This window comes from Phalacrocorax carbo, chromosome 17, assembly GCF_963921805.1.
Source record: "Phalacrocorax carbo chromosome 17, bPhaCar2.1, whole genome shotgun sequence".
NCBI lineage: Eukaryota > Metazoa > Chordata > Aves > Suliformes > Phalacrocoracidae > Phalacrocorax > Phalacrocorax carbo.
Genome location: NC_087529.1, coordinates 7,262,727 through 7,281,259, shown reverse-complemented (window position 1 = coordinate 7,281,259; position 18,533 = coordinate 7,262,727). Strand labels below are relative to the sequence as shown.

The following is an 18,533-nucleotide window of genomic DNA, read 5'->3' as shown; positions in this document are numbered from 1 at the left end:
CTTGGTGCTTCTTCTCAGCAAATAACATCCGTTGAGGTTGTGTGAGCTTGCCAAAAGTAAAGACTGCTCAGCTGTTTAGATATTATATGTGCTTTGTGTTGGCCCAAAGGTCAATGCAAAACACATCTCCCATGGCAGCTAATTGAATGACAAGTAGAGTAAGTGTTGTCATCTAAAGATGAAACAAAAGCCCCAACCACTGCTAGAACAGAAGTCCTTGGAAGAGCAAAACTCTGGTCTCATTTCTCTCACTTAGGAGACAGACCGGTGTGCCTCTCTCTCTGGCCTCTACTTATTCTCCTGCTTCAGTCACACAGCACTTTGTTTAGGATAATTTCTGAGCTTAGGGTGGTATTGATACGAGTGCTTTTCTGCCCTTCCTTTTATGGCACCCACTTCAAGGGTGTTTCTTAAACACACGTGGGCTTGTTCCCCCACAATGGATGTGGAAGGGAGTAGTTTTTCAGCTGAAATTCTGCTGTGGTTGCAAACGCTCTGCATTGTATTTTGTTTCTTCCCTGGTGACACTAACTTTCTATCTGGCAGCCCAGAGGCAGCTGCACCAGACACGTCTCGCCACTCCAAGGCAGTGAGCAGCACTGCTCTTTCGGGGAAGGAGCCAGGACCCAGCAGCAAATGGACACCATGCCCCATGGGCACCTTTGGCCTTTGCCGTTTCAAACTCTGGTGACAAACAGAGTGAGATGAGCAGCAAGGGCAGCCCACATGCTCAGCCCAGCCATGGCATCTCTCCCTGTGGGGCAAGCGTCACTCCTGGGGAGAGCAGCCTCCTCTCTCCGGTCGCACACCCACTTACGTCGTCTCGCTCCTGCTCGCAGCTCCTCCACCCTGTAGACAGACAGCCGGTTCACCCCTCCGCAGACAGAGCCCTTTTCCCCCTTGCACTCGCTGTTGCACTCCTCAGGCTTCGAGGCGGTCGCTGGGAGCTTGTTCCCACAGTAGCACTCTGCTCCGTACGCCAGGCCCGCGTAGGTGTAAGCCCTGCAGGGAACAAAACCGGGCGCTGTCAGTGCTGGCACCCTGCCTATTCCTGAGTTTATACCTAACGAAGGGAGAGGCCTGTCCCCACGCACGGTGTACACTTCTGCCCTGCTCCGGAGATGCAGCTAGCCCGGGGGCCAGCACAGCCTCTTCGAGGCAGGCAGCCACCTTGTACCACAGGCAACGGCACGAAGTGGTGGCGGTCAGAGCCTGCCCAGGGCAGTCCTCGGGAGGGGAGGTGGGCTTTGCCTCCCGTTGTGGGTATCTGAGAAACAACCCCACCTCTGTCTGCGTGGATGTGCTCGTGCCATTCCCACTGGAGCCACAGCTCCTACCTGGCACCACAGATGTGATGGCCTTACTGATGGGGGAGATGCCACCCCCACCCAGAGGCTTGAGGTTTTGGTCAGAAATATTTAAGATGGTTTAGAGTGACAGAGATGAAAGCCCATTGCAAAGGTTCTGTTAACTGGCATTTAGAGCTGGACATTTTGGATCCAGTCAGGCAATTTTCAAATGCTCGACCAAGGCGACACTGTTGCTCAAACAACAGACCCAGGGCTTGCTGCCTCTCCTGAGGTCCCCAAGCCATGGCCCACTTCCCACCACCACGCTGGCTCCAGGATCCATCGCTGCAGGCCATGAACGCCTCCTACACCGCGTGAAACCACCGCCCGGCCTGGGTGGGCTCGCAGTGCGGGAGCCAGCGCTTGCATGGAGGCGGCAGCCTGCGGTCATGGTGTGCAGACGCTTGAGTCCCCTTTGCAGGGCAAAGCGCTCCCTTGGGCCTCTCACACCAAAGGCAAGCATGCATCGTACCTGTGTGGGGTGCGTGAGGGTCCCTCCAGCCAGACCCCACAGCTGACCCCTCTGCCAGCCACACCACGCCAGCTGTGTCCTTCAAAAACTGTCTGACGAGGCCTGACGGCCTGTCCACCTGAGAGGAGAGTACTGCTCCTTCACCCAAGGGACAGCTCTGTCTGGGTCGTCTTTGTGTGGCTGCAGGGGACTGGGCTGGAATGGGGGGGTCTGAAAGCCGGTGACATGGGGTTAAGCTGCAATTCAGGCACCCCTAAAGCAAAGGGCTCCATCGGTACTGTGTTGCCCTGCAGACCAAAGGGAGCAAATTTCTCAGGAATAGTTCTAAATTGCACTGTTTCTTCTGCTTTCTCTTGTGCTTGGGAGCAACAGGAAGTCTTTTCCATAAATATTTCTTTACAGTCCTGCCCCAGTAACTAAAGATTGTCCCCAGCCCGCACCCTGCCTTGGCTGACCAGGGCGAGCAGACCAGCGGCAGCAGCTGTGCCTGCCTGTTCCCCGATGGCCAGCAGCTGCTGGGGCTGTGCTGGGAACAGCCTGGCTCCCTACCACGCACCCGGTCATCGTCTCTCTCCTGGTTCTGGGAGTGCTAGTTTATTCATAGGTTGGGGTTTTTTTAAATATTTTAGATCAAAGGCTTGTGCTAGAGGGCAACATCTAACAAATATCTAATGGAGATTATCTAACAAAACAGTAATTTTTGACCAGGACAAGAGAAAGTATATTGCAAGTAGTCATGCTATAATAAAGAGGATAGGGTAGGCAGCAGTGAAATAGTCTACTTTAAGCAAGGTAGCAGAGATACGCCATGCCTGAAGGTATGAGATAATCACAGTTTTCAGAGATGCTACATGTTTAACATATGGATGCTTTTCCCATTTCAAATTCAGTTCCACTTACTGTCAGAAAAGAGAAAACTTGCCGTGAAAAAAATACCACTCACCTCTCAGCGCAAGCTTCCTGACAGTGAGATACTGTCATTTTTCTTAAGTCATAAAACACAGCTCCCTTCAGTGTCTTCTCCCTGGAATCATCGCTGAAGCATCCCATGTAGGTGCCTGTGTGCATGCAAGACCACAGTTAGGCGGCGCGCACAGGATGGAGATGGGGGAAGGGGGGGGGGGGGGGAATATCCAGTGGCAATTCACTGCCATAAATTGCAAGCGGGGCTGTATTCGATCAAGTCACAGTCTGTCTGGGGTCCTGCCTGCTCTGCAGACCTGTCTGCTGGCACTGAATCTTTGTAGGTGCTATGGAAGGGGTAGGCTCAAACGTCCAATGGAAATGAACAGAAGGGAAAGGAGACTTTTCCCTTACCCAGGTTGCTTTAAGCAGGTCTGTCTTTGTAGACTCAGAGTCTGCAGCCGCCCAGGTGCTATGGTTTGGGCGGGCAGCTGCCGCCTGCTCGACTCCCTTCAGTGACAAAGCAGGGCGGATTTCTAAATAAAGGAGAAGGTAGTCTTCAAAATGGTATAAACTTTGAGAAATCTTGTTGGATTTCTCCCAAGTTCTCTTGAAAATCTCCAGTTGAGAATAAGATGGTACAAGAGAAATATTAAGAAAATCAATTTTCTTTGGGTACATAGAGTTATATGAAAGCTATAATGGAAAGATAACTTCAGTCTTAACTAGGCAGTACTGTCTAGCTATCGCGTTGAACTATCTCTTTTTCTGCAGCGCAAATGAATCTTTTAGACTGTCTTGCTTTACTTAGCATATGAAAGATAAATATTTCTCTTAGACTGCATCCTATGTTAAGCCTCTCTTTTGTTGCCATGAACAAAATACTATAAAAATCCAGCCCGTGTTTTAATAAATGATTGGAAGGATGATGTAGAGACCCACTATTAAACAACAATTGTCTGTATATAAGTACATTTTATCATTAAAATATGAAGGAAAAAAGGAAAATTTATTTTAGAAGTAGCAGTATTGAGATAATAACACAGGGAAATTAAATAACATGAACTGTGGGTGGGAAGAGAATATATGATGAAAAATGAAACTAAAAAGCATTATATTAACAATAAAATAATCCACAAGAAAAAGAAGGTTCAGGCTACTCTAACAGATTTTTTGATCTAGGAATAATAAATCAAACACTTAAATATTACAACCACAACAGCAGATTCAAAGACCTGCACATTGGCAATTTGCAAACACTCAATTAGAAAATTCACAAGCTGTGAATGTACACCCACAGCACGCTGTCAACAAGATGGGAGTCACACACCCGCAATGAGGATGTTCTACATTCTACTGGAGAATTTCAATTTCGGTTCTTTGATTCAAACCAGTAGCAGAAGAAAACTCCACGTGTGGGGCCAAAGAGCCCGAGTCGGGAGGCACGGGTAGGCCAGCCGACACAGGCGGCATCTCCCCTTCCTCCCTGCGTCCCTGCCTTGCTGCCGCCGCCCTGGCATCAATAGCTCATTCACGTCCTCCTGTGAATGAGTCATGGAGAGACTCCGTGGTCTTAGAGCTGAACACCATGCCAGCGGTCCAGCCTCCGCCACCTCTGTGTCCTGCGCAATGGCATAACCAGGCCAGGGGAAACAGTATGGAACACCCCATCCACTGGAAGCCTTCGTAACAGAACTTTTTAATATTTTCCCTAATGAATTCCTGGTTTTATTTGTTGCTTTAATAGTATTTGCCAGTCTTCCTGGCAGGATTAGACGTGGTCCCCACCCTGAGCCACTTGCAATGTAAGCAGGCAAGATAGCTTGATGTGGAGATGAAAAGAAAAAGGACATGAGTTTTCTCACCCAAGGCTGCGTGATCCTGGGTGGACAGAGAGCAAGGCAAAGAGAGCCAGGAGGTGTTCACATATGCCGGAGCAGATGCCATCGCTCTCCTCTCAGGTTAAGGGTCTGCCCCGGGAAGCCCGCCGAGGGGTGGCCTGCAGTCCCCGTGCGCGAGCAGGGGCGGAGCAGCCATGCTGCGTCGGGAAGCCCGGCCGCTGTTGGGATGGCACTGATGAGGAAAGCGCAGGTACAGCCTCCGTGGTAAGGCAACGTCCCGCTTTACTGAGCGGGAACCACAGGGCAGCGCTGAAACTTTCACATGCATCATAACCACGGGGTTGTTCATTATATCTTGGAAGGGATCCATAATGAAATAACGAGCCTGTAAGTTTACTAGAAGTGTGGGTGTGGGAAGACAACATGCTCTATGTAGGTAGTTAAGTTTTTAATTTATCTTAATTTTCAAAGGCATTCCAATGCTTGTTAACAATACTGTTGTTAATAATGTTGCTTCATGTTCAGTCAGATATTCAAATGATGCATATTTGAATCAACATAATTCAGTGGGATGTAGCAATAAATAGTCCTTCTGGCTCCTCTCAGTCAGCAGTTAGAACTTGAGCAAGGCACTAGCTTAATGGCTGATACAGCCACTAGCCTCAACTAACTTTATGGGTAATTTTCAAAATTAATATTTTTTGTTTTCTTTGAAGTTTTTAAAGAACAGGTTCATACTCTGCCTGGCATTAGAGCAGCTCATAAAGACTCACCATGTTTCTCTACTTTTTATCTACTCTTTCTTTCGCTGGGGGGGGAAATCACCAAACACGAAGGGGACTAGAGCAGCCCAAGCAGCTGCAGTCTGTGAAGGGAGGACCTGGCGTGCTGTCTTTACAGGTCTGGACTGGGGAAGAGGCAAAGCCAAAGGGCTTGTGGGCACTCACTGAGTTCAGTGAGCCATGTTTACTTCTTTACTACTTTACATGGAACCCACCAAAACTATCCATGCTGCCAGAGCATGTGCAGCATGGAAGTATAAATCACAGGGCATCCGGAGCAAGGGAATGTAATGTGCCCTATTTTATTGTGTTGCTTTCCTCCCTGCCCCCTCAAATCTCCCAGCATGGAAGAGCAAGCCTGCCCAGGCAGCACCCTGCCTGAGCCCCTCCTGGTTAAGCTGTCGGCTTCTACTGAGCAGCTGAGACCAGGGTGTCTGCTGCTTGAAAAAGAGTGAAAAAAGAATACTTTGGGAATATTAAATGCTGTTTTTATGAGGCACAGGTACAAAAGTGGTAGCCTGGAGGGTTCATGTGATTCTTTTCTGCAGCTGTCCATGAAGAGCTTATTAAAGTAGGTAGCGTTGGCCAAAGATGTATTTGCTGAAGGTGCGCCCTCCTGCAGAGAGCTGGTAGTGTCTGCATCCAGCCCTTCCTGGCAGGAACAGGGCCCCTCCCCAAAGCTCTCCACTCCCCTGCACCAGGCTTGGGCGCTGGCGTGCAGGATGGAGGAGCTCCAACCTCATGTTTCATGCCAGCACGGGGGCTGTTCTTTGGCTCTGAGCGTGCAGGTTGTGCTTGGACCAAGTCACGAAATGCAGTGGGGTTCTCTTGGGGACATCTGTGCTTTGCAGCCTCTCTTGTTTGCCACCAAAACCTGCTAGCAATGGGGTGTTATGAAGCGCCTGTGGAGCACTCTTGGAAGCTCCAGCGGTTACAGTTTGCCTGACTCATGCTGTGACTCATCTCCCATACACCATCGCTATCACCTTCTTGTTCCTATTTCTAACAATTCTCTCAGTAGGAGTCATGAGGTGGCACCCATTTTGTGGGATTTTTGCAGAAGGTGCCCCTTTGTTTGTGTAAATTTATGTAATAAACTAAAGAGTGGCTTAGTGATGTGGTGTCTAGCCATCCAGCTCCCATTCCTTTTTTTATTATCAGTAAAATATCTCCAAGAACAGCTAGTTCTTCTAAAAGGCAGTGGATCAAAGATGGCAAAGTTGTAATTTGATGCTGCAGCCTCAAGGGCATGGACAGTCACCTAGCTTGAATCCTGATGCTTTCTGCGTTGGGCTCCTTAAGGAGCTTGTCTGCTCCCTGGGGCTGCTCAGCCCGCGGAGGTGACTGCAGAGTTTGGACTCCAGCTCCCCGCGGCGCAGTGAGCCGCTCAGCTGTGTAAAGCCCAACACCGTGGGCGCCCAGCTTTGTGCACCTCCCCGGAGCGTGTCCTGGGCCCAGCGAGGGGGTGCCATCCCAAACTAGCCTGGGATGATGCAGCTCTCTGTGCTGGGTCGTAAGGGTATAAACCCATGCGGGAAATGTGAACATCTACAGATTCCTGTTCTGATTCTTTGCTTGGTCTAGCAAATAGTTTCTTAAAAGCTTTCCTACTGAACGAACCAAAGCACGTGTCCATGCACGTATTTATCAGCAGCAGTTAGGGCAGCAGAAGCAGGCTCACAGTGAAGTGAACGCAGATCTCTGTCAAACCCGAATGGCTTTCCATTTGAATTGGAAAATGTACGGTTTTGTACCCTCTGCTCTGGTCACTGATGGGCTGCACCCGTGCAGCAGAGTGAACTCCCCTTGCGTCCCCCTTGGCCTCTTGCAAATTTCCAGCAATTTCACCAAACACCAGGAAATTGTCTCTGCTCCAGGAGTCCTTGTTTCATTGTGGTGCAGGTTTGGCCCTCGGTAAGGGAAGAAGGGTTGTATGGCCCACATCTTGTCCCCTTAACAACAGTGTGTTTGCAGAGATGGTCACAGAATGCAGGTCATGCAAACAGCGAATGTGTTTACCATAGCAGAATTTAGTACACACTAGAATGCTGTAGCAGCGAGGAGGGACTCATAGACTTAAAGGGTTGTGTGGTTTTGGATAGTTAATTTAATAAAACCCACATTTAAAGTGTTCCCTGTTCTAAGAAAGAAAATCAATTACACAGTGTTCATCTCTGCCTGCTTGAAGAGAAAATAATTTAAATTAGGGAAGCATATTTCACTGTCTGGGCTTCCATTCAATCAATAAAAATAAATTTTTGGAGGAAGTTACAGCTCAGCATGACCAGGGATGTCAGGATCGTACTTTGGCCTATGCATACGCTTAAGGACTGGTTAGAAAGTACTGATGAGCCAGGAGGAAGGCATTTCTGCCAGCAGACTTTTTGTGGTGCTCGCCAGTCACTGCCTGGGACAGTCCTAGGAGGAGGTGCAGTTTATGTGGGTGCCAGAGAATGGGTCTGGGGGTATGTCCCTTACCTTTGTGTTCAGCAGTGTGCTTCATTGCTTTAAATCCCACTGTTTGCACGGGCTCCTGATCACTGATGAACCTGTGAAACCACCTTCTTCTCAACTGCCTGAGCTCGGAGTTGCGGGACACGAGCCACCGCGGGCTGTGCCGCTGGTCCAGGGCCGGCTCCTGCAGCGCGTCCATGCCCACCAACAGCCTGGGACCGGGGCGGGGGTTTTGCAGCATCCTGGGGTCTATGATCCCAACCCCAGCCATCCCATCCGGCACTGGCAGGGCCTGATTAGCAGAGGTCCCACGTGAACCTTGCTGGATAACCAAGCGTGTCCGCTGTAGCAGCAGGAGGCTGCCAGCCATCAGGTAAGCTGCTGTGAGGAAGAAGAGCAGAAACTGGGTCCGACGGAGAAACTTCTGTAGCCTGAAGAAAGCTTTGGCCATGCCCTTACTGAAACTGGGCCCTTCACGCCTCCCAACGGGCCCCTGAATCTCCACCTGGCCGGGTGCTGGTTCCTCCCATAAGTTCAGCCCATCACTTCGGTGCCTTCTGCCAAAGAAAAGCCTTCTCCCGGGTTGGCTGTGGCAGAGAGAGCAGCCTGGGGCGGCACAGCCGCCAGCCTCAGGCACCCGGCTGGCCGAGGGGCTCTGCACGCACCCGGGGCGACGCCATCCCCGTGCTCTGCCGAGCTGCCTAACAGCCGATGCTGAAACCTGAAATACCAAGGGGGGAGGGTTGGTTTACATCCAAAGAGAAAATACCCATCATCAGGGTGACTTTCCCCCACCCACTGCTTTTTTTTTCAGCTGAGTGTTTCTCCATCTGTTGTTTATAATTATGCACTTTAAAAACTATAATCCATGAGAATGATTGATTAAGCAGAAGCTAGTTTCAGATCTTCAGCCTTACTTTTGCTTTTTTTTCTTTCTTTTAACTTGGAATGCACAAGAAATACCTTTTTGATGAGGTTATTTCTCTTGGGATGTTTGGAAAAAAAAAGAGTTCTTTATTTTCTTTTGTCAACAGCCGACATCTCCATTCTTTGTCACTGGCTGGAATGGGCAGCCACAGTATAGGCATCTTTTTAGGAAGGTTTTATCAAATTCCTTCCTTTCAGTGAAACAGTAGCTAAGCTACAAAAGCAGATCAGAAGGAAACAGCAGTGTGGGTGGGGGGAAAGAAGAAATTACATCAACTCACAATAGATAAGATAATAATTATTAATCTCTTTGCAGCACAATAAAGTCAGGCTCTATGCTGGAAGGATATCTGGGGGTTCTATAGTTACAGAGCTGTGTGAGTTGCTGTGCATGTCACTTTAAAAGAAACTAGAGATCCTCCTATTTTTTTTAATAGATTTCTATTGCCAAATATTGACGTGTAGATGCATGGACAAAAACTAGCGAATGTTTGAAAAAAATTAATTTCAAGTTTCACCAGATCTCTCTTGATTGCTTCTGAGCTTTGCAGGCTTCAGTTGTGCTGTTGTACACCAAGATGGGATTGTCTGGGCAGTAAAAGCTCCTTTGTGCTCTAAGGAACCTTTAACCTCCCGTAGCAAATAAAAGCTGGCATCTCCCCATAAGTTCCTGTTTTCCCAGTCAATCACTTCTCTGTGGAGCCAGGCAAGTGTTGAGAAAAGATGCAGTGTTTTCCAGAAAAGAAAATATTATGGCTTTTGCTTCACTTGCATTGTGGGCACACTCTTGAAATCCACAGTCATGGCAAAGAAACATCCGTTCACTATATCTCTTGATTCAGCATCTGATTTAAAGTCTCATGGGTATTCACTTATGCCTTTTAAAATAGATGCTACCAGTTAAGTCTCCACTCATTCCCTTTCTCATGTAGTAGTGCAACTTCTTTCTATCTTAGGCAGCAATCAAAAACAAAGCCCAAAAATTTCTGGACCGAAAATATATTAAAGCTCAGTGGAATCTTTTGTCCATTGAACCTGAATTCCTTTTGTGTGACCTTTCAGCCTGGATTGCTAAATGGGGTTGGCATAAGGCAGGAGTCCCTATCTTCTAATCTTATAAATCAGGTGGTCTTGAAGACCTGGTTTAGATGCTTTTTCTTTTTTGATAGGTTCATGTATGCTGGTCTGAACTGTACAGGGCTGAGAAATATCCAAAAATATTCTATGTGTTTATCTCTACAGTTTCTCCAAGACCTCATTCTGACAAGGACTTACTACTCTCTTTCCACCAGGACCTGTGGGCCTGTTAGCAGCCAGTGACCTCAAGAGAGCAAGTAGGTGCAAAGGGCTATGAGGCTATAGCATGCTGTAGTAAATTAAGACCACTGTCTTCGCTGTAAAAGTTATCACAACTCCCTCCTGGTCGGCTCCAAAGCCAAAGAAAATGCATTGATTTACACCAGCTGAAGAGCTGACCTTTAAAGTTAAATTATTGAAAATCTCTGATCAACGTTGTGAGTGCTCAAGAATTACAGTAAAAGGGTCAGAAGTACCCAGACAGATGAACAGGAAATTAGCCATAATTAGATACTGCAGATTGTTACTGTGCTAATTTTTCTGAAGAAATATTGTCTATCAGCATAGGTATGATTTGATTCACTAGTTGTTCCTAAAATGGGGCTACTGGAAACTTGAGCTATTCCCAAAAGAGGCTGTCTAATCTAAAAGAAAGACACATGCATGTGTTAACCATTTGAGATTCTGATGGGGAAATTACCATGCTCCTTACCGCATACAGTTTTTTGAGGCAAGGCTTGGCCAGCGGAGGAGGCAGCGCACGCCACGGCGGCTGGCGGCTGAGCAGACAGCACACTGTTTGAGTTGCCATCTATAACGCAAAGGGATGGCCCTTCTTAATAAAATGCTGCCGCAAAGCCTCATCAGTGAGATGATAATGGCTGCAATCACATAGGTATTCAAAAGGTTTAAGACTTATTTTTTCCCCCTAGCAGCAAGATGAAGCTAGATAAATTTATCAGACTTGCAATCATTTTTGCCCAACTCTAATTCAGGGTTTCACAGCTCTTTTGGTTTACTCACAAGTTACAATATCAAGAAATGCTTCTAGCCAAAGTTCTCAAGTGTGTCCAAGTCATTTGCATTGGAAAGGCAGCGCTGCGGCAGCCGGGAACCTTTAGGCGTTGCTAATAAGCGATGCCGAGAGTGGCAGCTCAGCTGGAGAAGGGCCATCAAAGCTGTGTAGCAGAGGTCGAGCACGTTATGCTTGAAACTGCATCAGCGGCCCAAATTAGTCCGTTTTAAAACCACTGTGTACTTGAGTCTTTCAGCGGGCTTCAGGTGAGCTTCTTTCAAGTTTGCAGTGATGTAAAGTGGAGCAGCTGGAAGCTGCATCGTCCCCATGACGAGAGGACCTGCCCTCTGTCTGGGCAGCATGCGGCGATGCCCCCTCATGCCAGGGGAGACAGGAGGCAGGCCACCGCTTGCCCAAGCAATGCCTGTGTGGGGTGCAATCGCTGCCTCCCACGTTAGCAGGATGAAAAGCCTACTATGCATCAGCAGAACTAGGGTAAACTGCCCAAGATATCGACCTAATTTAAGTATGCAGCAAGCTCTGCCTCCGAACACCACGAAACATTTGGCATTGCTCCTGTTGCTCTGTCTAGTTTATTTATTTATTTACTAAGGAGAAGCTGCTTCTGGATCTCAAAAGGCTAACTTTGCCTTTGCCCAGTGGTTGACAAAGTTTAAATTGTACAAGCCAATTTTACTGCAGTCAATATGACATATATAAATTACCTCCAGATGCATTCGCCCTCACTACAGTTGCCATGACAGTACATTGTAGTAAAAACCAACCAAATAAATAAGCAGACTCTCCACCCACAGCAACTGCTGCAAATGTGCAACTCAAAAATTAAATCTTGCTTTTTAGTGGGGAAATAGCAGAGAGTGCTGCTGAGATAAAAAAATGTCATTTGATTTTTCCATAAACTGCATATTGCAGTATCATCAAAGTATGCCTAAAAGAATTGAAGTGCATCACTTTCGATGATGATATTAAAAAGGAAAGAGTAAGGAAGATACGAACTAGTATCTGGTAATAGAAAATGTATCATTTGTCTTTTTCATACATTTTTCACTTAAAATGAATGAAGTGAAATAGAAGAAAAGTAGAATCTTCTGTTCCTATTTATCAGTTCTCACAGCCAAAGGGGTTTTAGGAACCTATTAATTGAGAGTTGAGTTAGTAAAATTATAACATTATATTTGAAAGGACTTTGAGATGGGCAGTGAGAACTGCTAAACAGCAGAGGAGAACTCTAGATGAAGAGAACAATGAAAGGGTTAATGCTGCAACAGAAAAAAAAGAAAATAATTAGCACTGGTAAGGGTCAGCGTTGGAGATGGTCAGTGGTAGTAGAGATCTGCTGGGTGCTGCGCCTTCAGCAAGGAAAGGATCCCTTGTACCACTAAAAGGGTCATGTGTCTGGTGGCTGTGTTTTTATAAAATGGATAACTTTCTGGTTATTGAGGGCAAGAATATGATGGGGTTCAGAAAAACAGTGAGTGATCTTATTTTGTAAAATATGTATTTATTCAGTTTATTAGTGACAGGTGAACTTTTAACTGTTCAGAAGTTGGATAACCCATCAGTTGTTCGAACAGCATTTTTAGCTGTTTGGCCTGAAATTTTTTGTCTGGAAATATTAGGAAAAATAGTTTGAGGATTTTTTTCTGTAAGACCTTTATATAGCAGCAGGACTGAAAGCAGAGCTGAAAAACGCATGTTACCTGAAATCCTAGAATCCCAAAATATTCACCCGTTCCAATCTGTTTCCTAAAATGGGCAATGATGCGATTCTTCTCAGTGTCTCTGGGAAAGCCAACATCTTAAAAGAAAGGTTCCTCTAAATCTGGCATGACTTGATCACCAGTGGATTTGCTGGCTGGTAGCCAAGTTTTCGGACCACAGTACAAGTGCTGGGGAATCCTCCCGAGTGCTGTTGCAGGTGGGCTTTTTGTTTATTCAGGTGTTGTCAGGCTTCAGCGTGTGTGGTGCTGGGTGCCAGCTGTAAGAGATGCTCTCCCAGTGTTTTTGCACGGATCTGCAATGCTTGGACAAGGCATGGCCTTACGGGCACCCACGGAAAAGCTGCTTTTCTTTTCCGCAACTTTCCTGCAGGCCACATCGCCCAGAGCCTGCTCCCGTGGGGACTTGCCCAGAAGATTGGGGTGGCAGAGGCAGCAATCTCTGAGGGGACTTTAGTGGTATCCTCAGAAATGAGCTCTGGCGGCCATGTAATGCCCAGCTCCTCTGACCATGTCCGTCAGCAGGCAGTTTTCGAGGGGATGTGAGCCCCCCGGTTGAACTCACTGCAGATGCTAGGAACAGCAGCTATGCCTGGTTAAGGATATTGTATCTTTGTAGAGCTCTATTAATATTTCATAGAAATGATGCGGTTAACAGGCAGGGAACACCTGCACCACTGATGTGACTGTAGGAAGCTCTTTTTGGAAGGAGGCAGAGAAGGGACTTGTCCTACTCTACATGTGCTACTCATTTCAGACCACTCTAGAAATGTACCACTCCCTTGGTGTCTTTGCAATGCTGCGAGGTTATGTACAGCACTGAGAAATGCCAGAGCATGGATTGTGAGCTCAGCACGTTGTGTCTCAGAGAGCACTGACAGAACTAAGCACCAGACCCAAGGCATTTCCAATTTAAACTGCTGGTTTTCTTTTAATCCTTATTTTTCTTTCATTATATATATAACACCAGATTTATAACTGCCATTAAAAAGTTGCTATAAGGAAAAGCAGGTCAGTACCTTGCTTCCAAAATGATCTCGCAAAGTGTGGCAGAAGATGTCACACTAGGCAGCTGCATTCATATATTTGTAAAGAGAAGTAGAAGAAAAATTGTTCTTAGCAATTCTACTCCCAAAGCTAAAGGAGTAGTTACAAAATTTTTAAGAGAAGACTGAATACTTTCAGTGATGTTATGAAAGCTGGTAAAGGCTGAAGACACTAAAGAATAGTCCCAGACTTGCAGGAGAAGGGTTGCCCAGTTGAGGACTGTCCCTTAATAGGTTGCTCAGTGCAGAAACTTAGGCCAATACCGCATTGATGGTTGCAGCTCATCAATAGTTGATCTTGTCTGAAGACCAGCAGGATTTTGCAAATTCAGAGTTCTTGGCACAGAAGCAAGACTACTTTTTCTATTGTAAACTGAAGGGAATTGGACTCATGAACACTATTTTTAGAAAAATCCATCCCTCTTCCACATTTCTCCTCTCTTTTGTCAGCTTTCTTGGAGGATGAATGTAGTCAGGACCCAGCTGAAGGGTTCTGGCTCACAGCCTTTCTTTGGGATACACACTGCCATTTTCTTGAGGCTGTTTGGAAGGTCAAGGCCAACATCATACTGTGTGAATACACGTAGGAAGAAAAACTCTTGAGAAGCTGTAAATTTAATGTTGGGCTCCTGTCAAATATTTGCAGTTCCCTTTATTCTGACAGCTAAAAGCACCCTGAGTAGCCCTGAGTATCTGCCAGTGTCAGTCCCGAGACAGCTGACAGCAAGTGCTTCTCGCAGCCATACTTTCATATGTGGCCAGAGCCATCTCTTGAGTTTTGAGAAAAGGGTTGAAAAGACAACAAAGGTGAGCTGTCTGAACTCTCCCCTCATACCTCGAGTGGAATCAACAGAGAAATTCGACATTATCCCAGTTTCCAAATCATAGCATAAGAAAGAATAATGAAACCGTGGATCACGTTTGTGTGGAAAGTAGCACATGCTAAAAATAAAGCTTAAAAGAAGTATCCTGGTGCTCTACTGTCTTAAGCCAAAATCTACTCAGGTCAAGACATAGGTTCACGCTGATGGATTTTGGCTCTGGTCCATTGTTACTTCTTCTATCTTCTTAAGAAAGTGTCATCTGGAATTGTCTCACTAACTTAACAATGTAATTCAGGGATTTATGCAAAGGAAAGAAAAAGAGGTGATTTCATAATTCCGTCACCTTTCCTAGGATATTCTTTCAGCAGAAAGAAAATTTTCGATGAAGAATTACTCATTTCCTTCACCAACTTAAACATGTACTTTTCTGTGAGACAAGTCTAAGGAATATAACCTGACCATTGACCTTTCTGGCAGTTACAATGCAATGCTCAGACAAGACTCATCTAGAATCCAACAGCCTGGCCTTCCCAGAGCATTTGGCTTCAGATGAAGAGGCAGAAACACTCTCCAGCTCTGGCCCTGGGCAGACATTCACCCTGGGCTCTTCCAACAACCCTGCAGGCAAGGCTTTTATCGCAGGCCCTGGAGTACCGCAGCCACTGTCCCAGCAGCGCGAGCTGTCCTGCACAGAGCACGGCCAGGAGACAGCGCTGGCGCGGCTCAAGCCTCGCATGGCGAGGTACCGCATGGCTCCAGCAGCTGCTGCAGCTTGTGCCGGTTCTGTTGCTCTCCTGTTTTCTCATCCCTGCCCTTCCTGCAGGGCAAGAGGAAAACTCAGGTTGCTTTTCTTCTTTGGTCCAAGGCAGGATGTCTAGCTCAGGCACATGAGCTGAGGGTGAGATAGTGCCCATGCTTTGGTCGTACGCATCCTGCATCACCCTCCATGTGAAACACATCACATCATTCAGTTCCTCTGCTGCAGAAGTTGCTGAGGGTTTGGTTTTAAATATTAAAGAAGGGTTTCTTCCCCATCTCTTTCCAAGTCACTTCCAATCGTTTGATTTAGAGAATTATTTGGCTTTTAACTAGAAACTAGCTCTTCAACCCCTTTACCATCAAAATGAAGCTTATAATCTAGATATTTTCAGTAATGAGGTGCCCAATGAGACATAAATGAAGGGACCTTCAACCTGTCCTGACCACTGAAGCTCTGACGTGTCATGCCAGCTTCCCTACCAAAAGATCTGGCCTTACTCTCTGGGCTTTCAGAAGCAATAAGCACTTCTTCCAACTTACAAACTTTTACTTGCTAGAGGATGGACCTTTGCTGACTCTACGCACATGCTCTCCTCATGGGCAACTCTTTCCTGACACTGTGCTGCTTTGAGTGTTACTTTAAGCACAACATAAAGTCTGTCAACAAACTAGAAGTGAGGTAAAAGCACCACAGTTTTTCCACATGCTGTAGCGGCAAACATTGCAGCTTGAGAGTGCTTTCTAGCCAGTTTAGCATTTTCTCCCTCACCTGCCCTCCCTTCCCACACTGTGTTGAAAGTGTACTTGCTGCAAGATGTAATCAGATTGCAAAGTTATCTTTGATGCTGATATCGTGTTAAAACTCTTAAATAATGATGAACTGTGGTAAATAAAGCAGAAAAAAGTCTTTATGCAGGGATAGCAGGAAGCTGGAGAAAATCTACGTAGTTGGTAAACTAGTCAAATCAAGTTGAAAATGCACAAGGTAAAAACATACATGATATCCACTGTATACAATATGGGAGGTGTTTTGCAGTTAACAGATAATTCAGATAATTTTGAAGTGAAAGGCGATGGCACAGAACAGAGCTACAGCCTGAGGCTGGAGAGTCAGCGCTAACTTGTGCAAATTCAGTCACAGCAGCTCTTTTGCTAGATATTCCACTTTTTTGAGACCAATTTTCTAGCATAGGTAGGTGTAAATCTAGGCAATAATTTTTTTGGTGAATGCAATAGCCTATGCTGAGGGATGCAGAAGAGCCTGCAGGAGGCAGCTGGTCCAGGAAGGCTTGTTGTGAGAGAGAGTGCTGACTTGGAAAGTGTTCCGGTGACAGCTTGTAACAGAAAGCATACCATGGCAATATGGTATTTTTTCCATCAATCCAATACTTTTTACCTAGCTTAGCAATAAAGTAATTATCAGGAGGGCTGATTCCATGCCAGTATTGAAAAGATGCTGACATATACATGCCTACATTTTGTATGTGTACATACAGCCACGTATATATGTATATGTGTATGCATTCTGCACAGAGGGATGCGTACTCAAAAGAAAACATACAATCTGCTGTCACTGTTCAGTGATAAACTGAGACCTATCAGCAAACAGTATTCTTGAACCTAGAAAGTATTTTGATCAATAATAAACCATTCATGCATAATGTACATTGATATTGAGAACTCAAGCACCCAGCAAATGATGCTTTATCTGCAATTTCCAGAAAACCCAATACAGTTCTGTGGCTATAGGCTGAAGTTTTGTGAGAGATTATAGTAAAAATATGTGCCATGTATTGATTTTTGCCTCAGCCCACAGTAGCTAGAGATGAGATCTTTTCCTGGGTGCAAGGAAATATACTGGAATGAAAATAACATTCAGACCTGTAACTAAATCATAGGTATTTAAGAAGTGTCATAAACCCCTCAACATCCAAATTCCTGCAACATCCACCTACCAAAAATAGTTAGAGCCTATTTATTTAGCACGATGATGCTTCAGAAACTGTTTAGAGAAGCCGAGCATTCTCGTCTGCCTCACCAGGCTGTGTGACACAAACACACTCACATCATCCATGCCTACTTTTCAAGTATAATGTTTCGTGGGTGCTCAGAGAAGGGCGTCTCGAGAGCAAACTGCAATCTTTATAAATAATGCAGCTAAGCCTTGTGTACTTTGATGCCACGGATAAATTTAATACATCAAACAGCCATTCAGGCTGCAATGAATGTTAATACCTCAGCCTCTGCAAAAAGTTGTCTGGTTATTACTTGTCTCAAGGCCAGCTGACAAACAGCTTGCAGAAGCAGATAATGCAACTGTATAAGAAAAAGAGGAAAAAACTCACCTTTCTTTTATGGTCGAGGAACTGCTGTTGTAGCCAGGCAAAGTCCTAGACAATCCAGTGAAATATTATAAAAAAGCTGTAATGCATCTCTGAAAAGCTGATAAATCCTGCTCCCTCTGCCCTTTCCCACTAATCCTGCTCCTGGCTCCCGCTTCCAGCGCGCAGAGCCGTAATCCTCCTGAGCACCCCTCTGTGCTCTGCCTGTGTCTGCTGGCGCTCCGGTCCCTCCAGCTGTTTATATCAGTAACTAACCCAGCCGCCACGCAGCCCCGCACATGCTCCCTGCTCACCGTCGCGGTCCCTCACCGGCGTCCCTGCGGCTCACCGGGCCGGGGCACCGGCGTCCTGCACCGTGCAGGGGCTGGCGGGAGAGAAACGCTCCATGGCCTCCTGCGCCAACAGAAGGATGGAAGCAGCCTCAGCGCTGCGCTGCCAAAATCCTCAGCCACAGTCGGTACACTCGTGTTTCGTAACGCTCCCCCTGTTCGGGGAAACAGAGCCTCTCCTTTACGTCTGCTTCGCGGGAGAGCTCTGCAGCCTTCCGCAGCTACAGACGTTTCCAGACCTACCCTTACATTCTATCTGTCTATATATTTGTCTGAACACACGGATGGCTGCATAGGCAGATATCTAAGTGGCGGCAGCAGCGGCGTGAAGACCTAATGCGATCAGCTGAACGGATGCTCCTGTGTTTGTTTCTCAGTGCCTCTTCCCACTAGGGGCAGATCCCTCTGGAGCTGCTCCTCTGGAGACCCAGACCCCTTCCCAACAGGTCCAGAGGGTCCCGGGAAAGCGAGTCCCTGGCAGCCTCCCGACACCAGCTTGGAGATTTCAGGCAGCAAATTGTTATTCTGGGCACAGGTGGATGGAAGTAAATTATTTATAAATGTGAGAGCTGAAAGGCAGTTTGCTCGGTGTCCTTAGGACTGCCTGCCCTGCTGTCTTCACTGCACATACAGACTCCTTTCTGCTACTGGTTCACAAGGAGATTGATCAATTT

At 46.5% G+C, this 18,533-nt stretch overlaps 1 protein-coding gene across 3 annotated transcripts in view; it reads right to left on the bottom strand.

Moving 5' to 3' along the window:
* WSCD1 (WSC domain containing 1) overlaps positions 1–18,242 on the bottom strand; it is a 33,666-nt gene extending 15,424 nt beyond the window's left edge. The window contains exons 1-6 of one of the 3 annotated variants that reach the window (XM_064467735.1): positions 18,103–18,242; positions 17,824–18,014; positions 17,534–17,578; positions 7,826–8,522; positions 2,765–2,879; positions 818–1,002 (exon numbers count right to left, since the gene is read on the bottom strand). In XM_064467735.1, the coding sequence (XP_064323805.1) occupies positions 818–1,002; positions 2,765–2,879; positions 7,826–8,252 (727 nt within the window). In that variant the 5' untranslated portion in view covers positions 8,253–8,522; positions 17,534–17,578; positions 17,824–18,014; positions 18,103–18,242. Of the gene's footprint in view, positions 1–817; positions 1,003–2,764; positions 2,880–7,825; positions 8,523–17,533; positions 17,579–17,823 lie in introns of all 3 variants that reach the window. The other 2 variants (XM_064467734.1, XM_064467736.1) reach the window with 2 other exon arrangements.
* Positions 18,243–18,533: the final 291 nt, after the last annotated feature.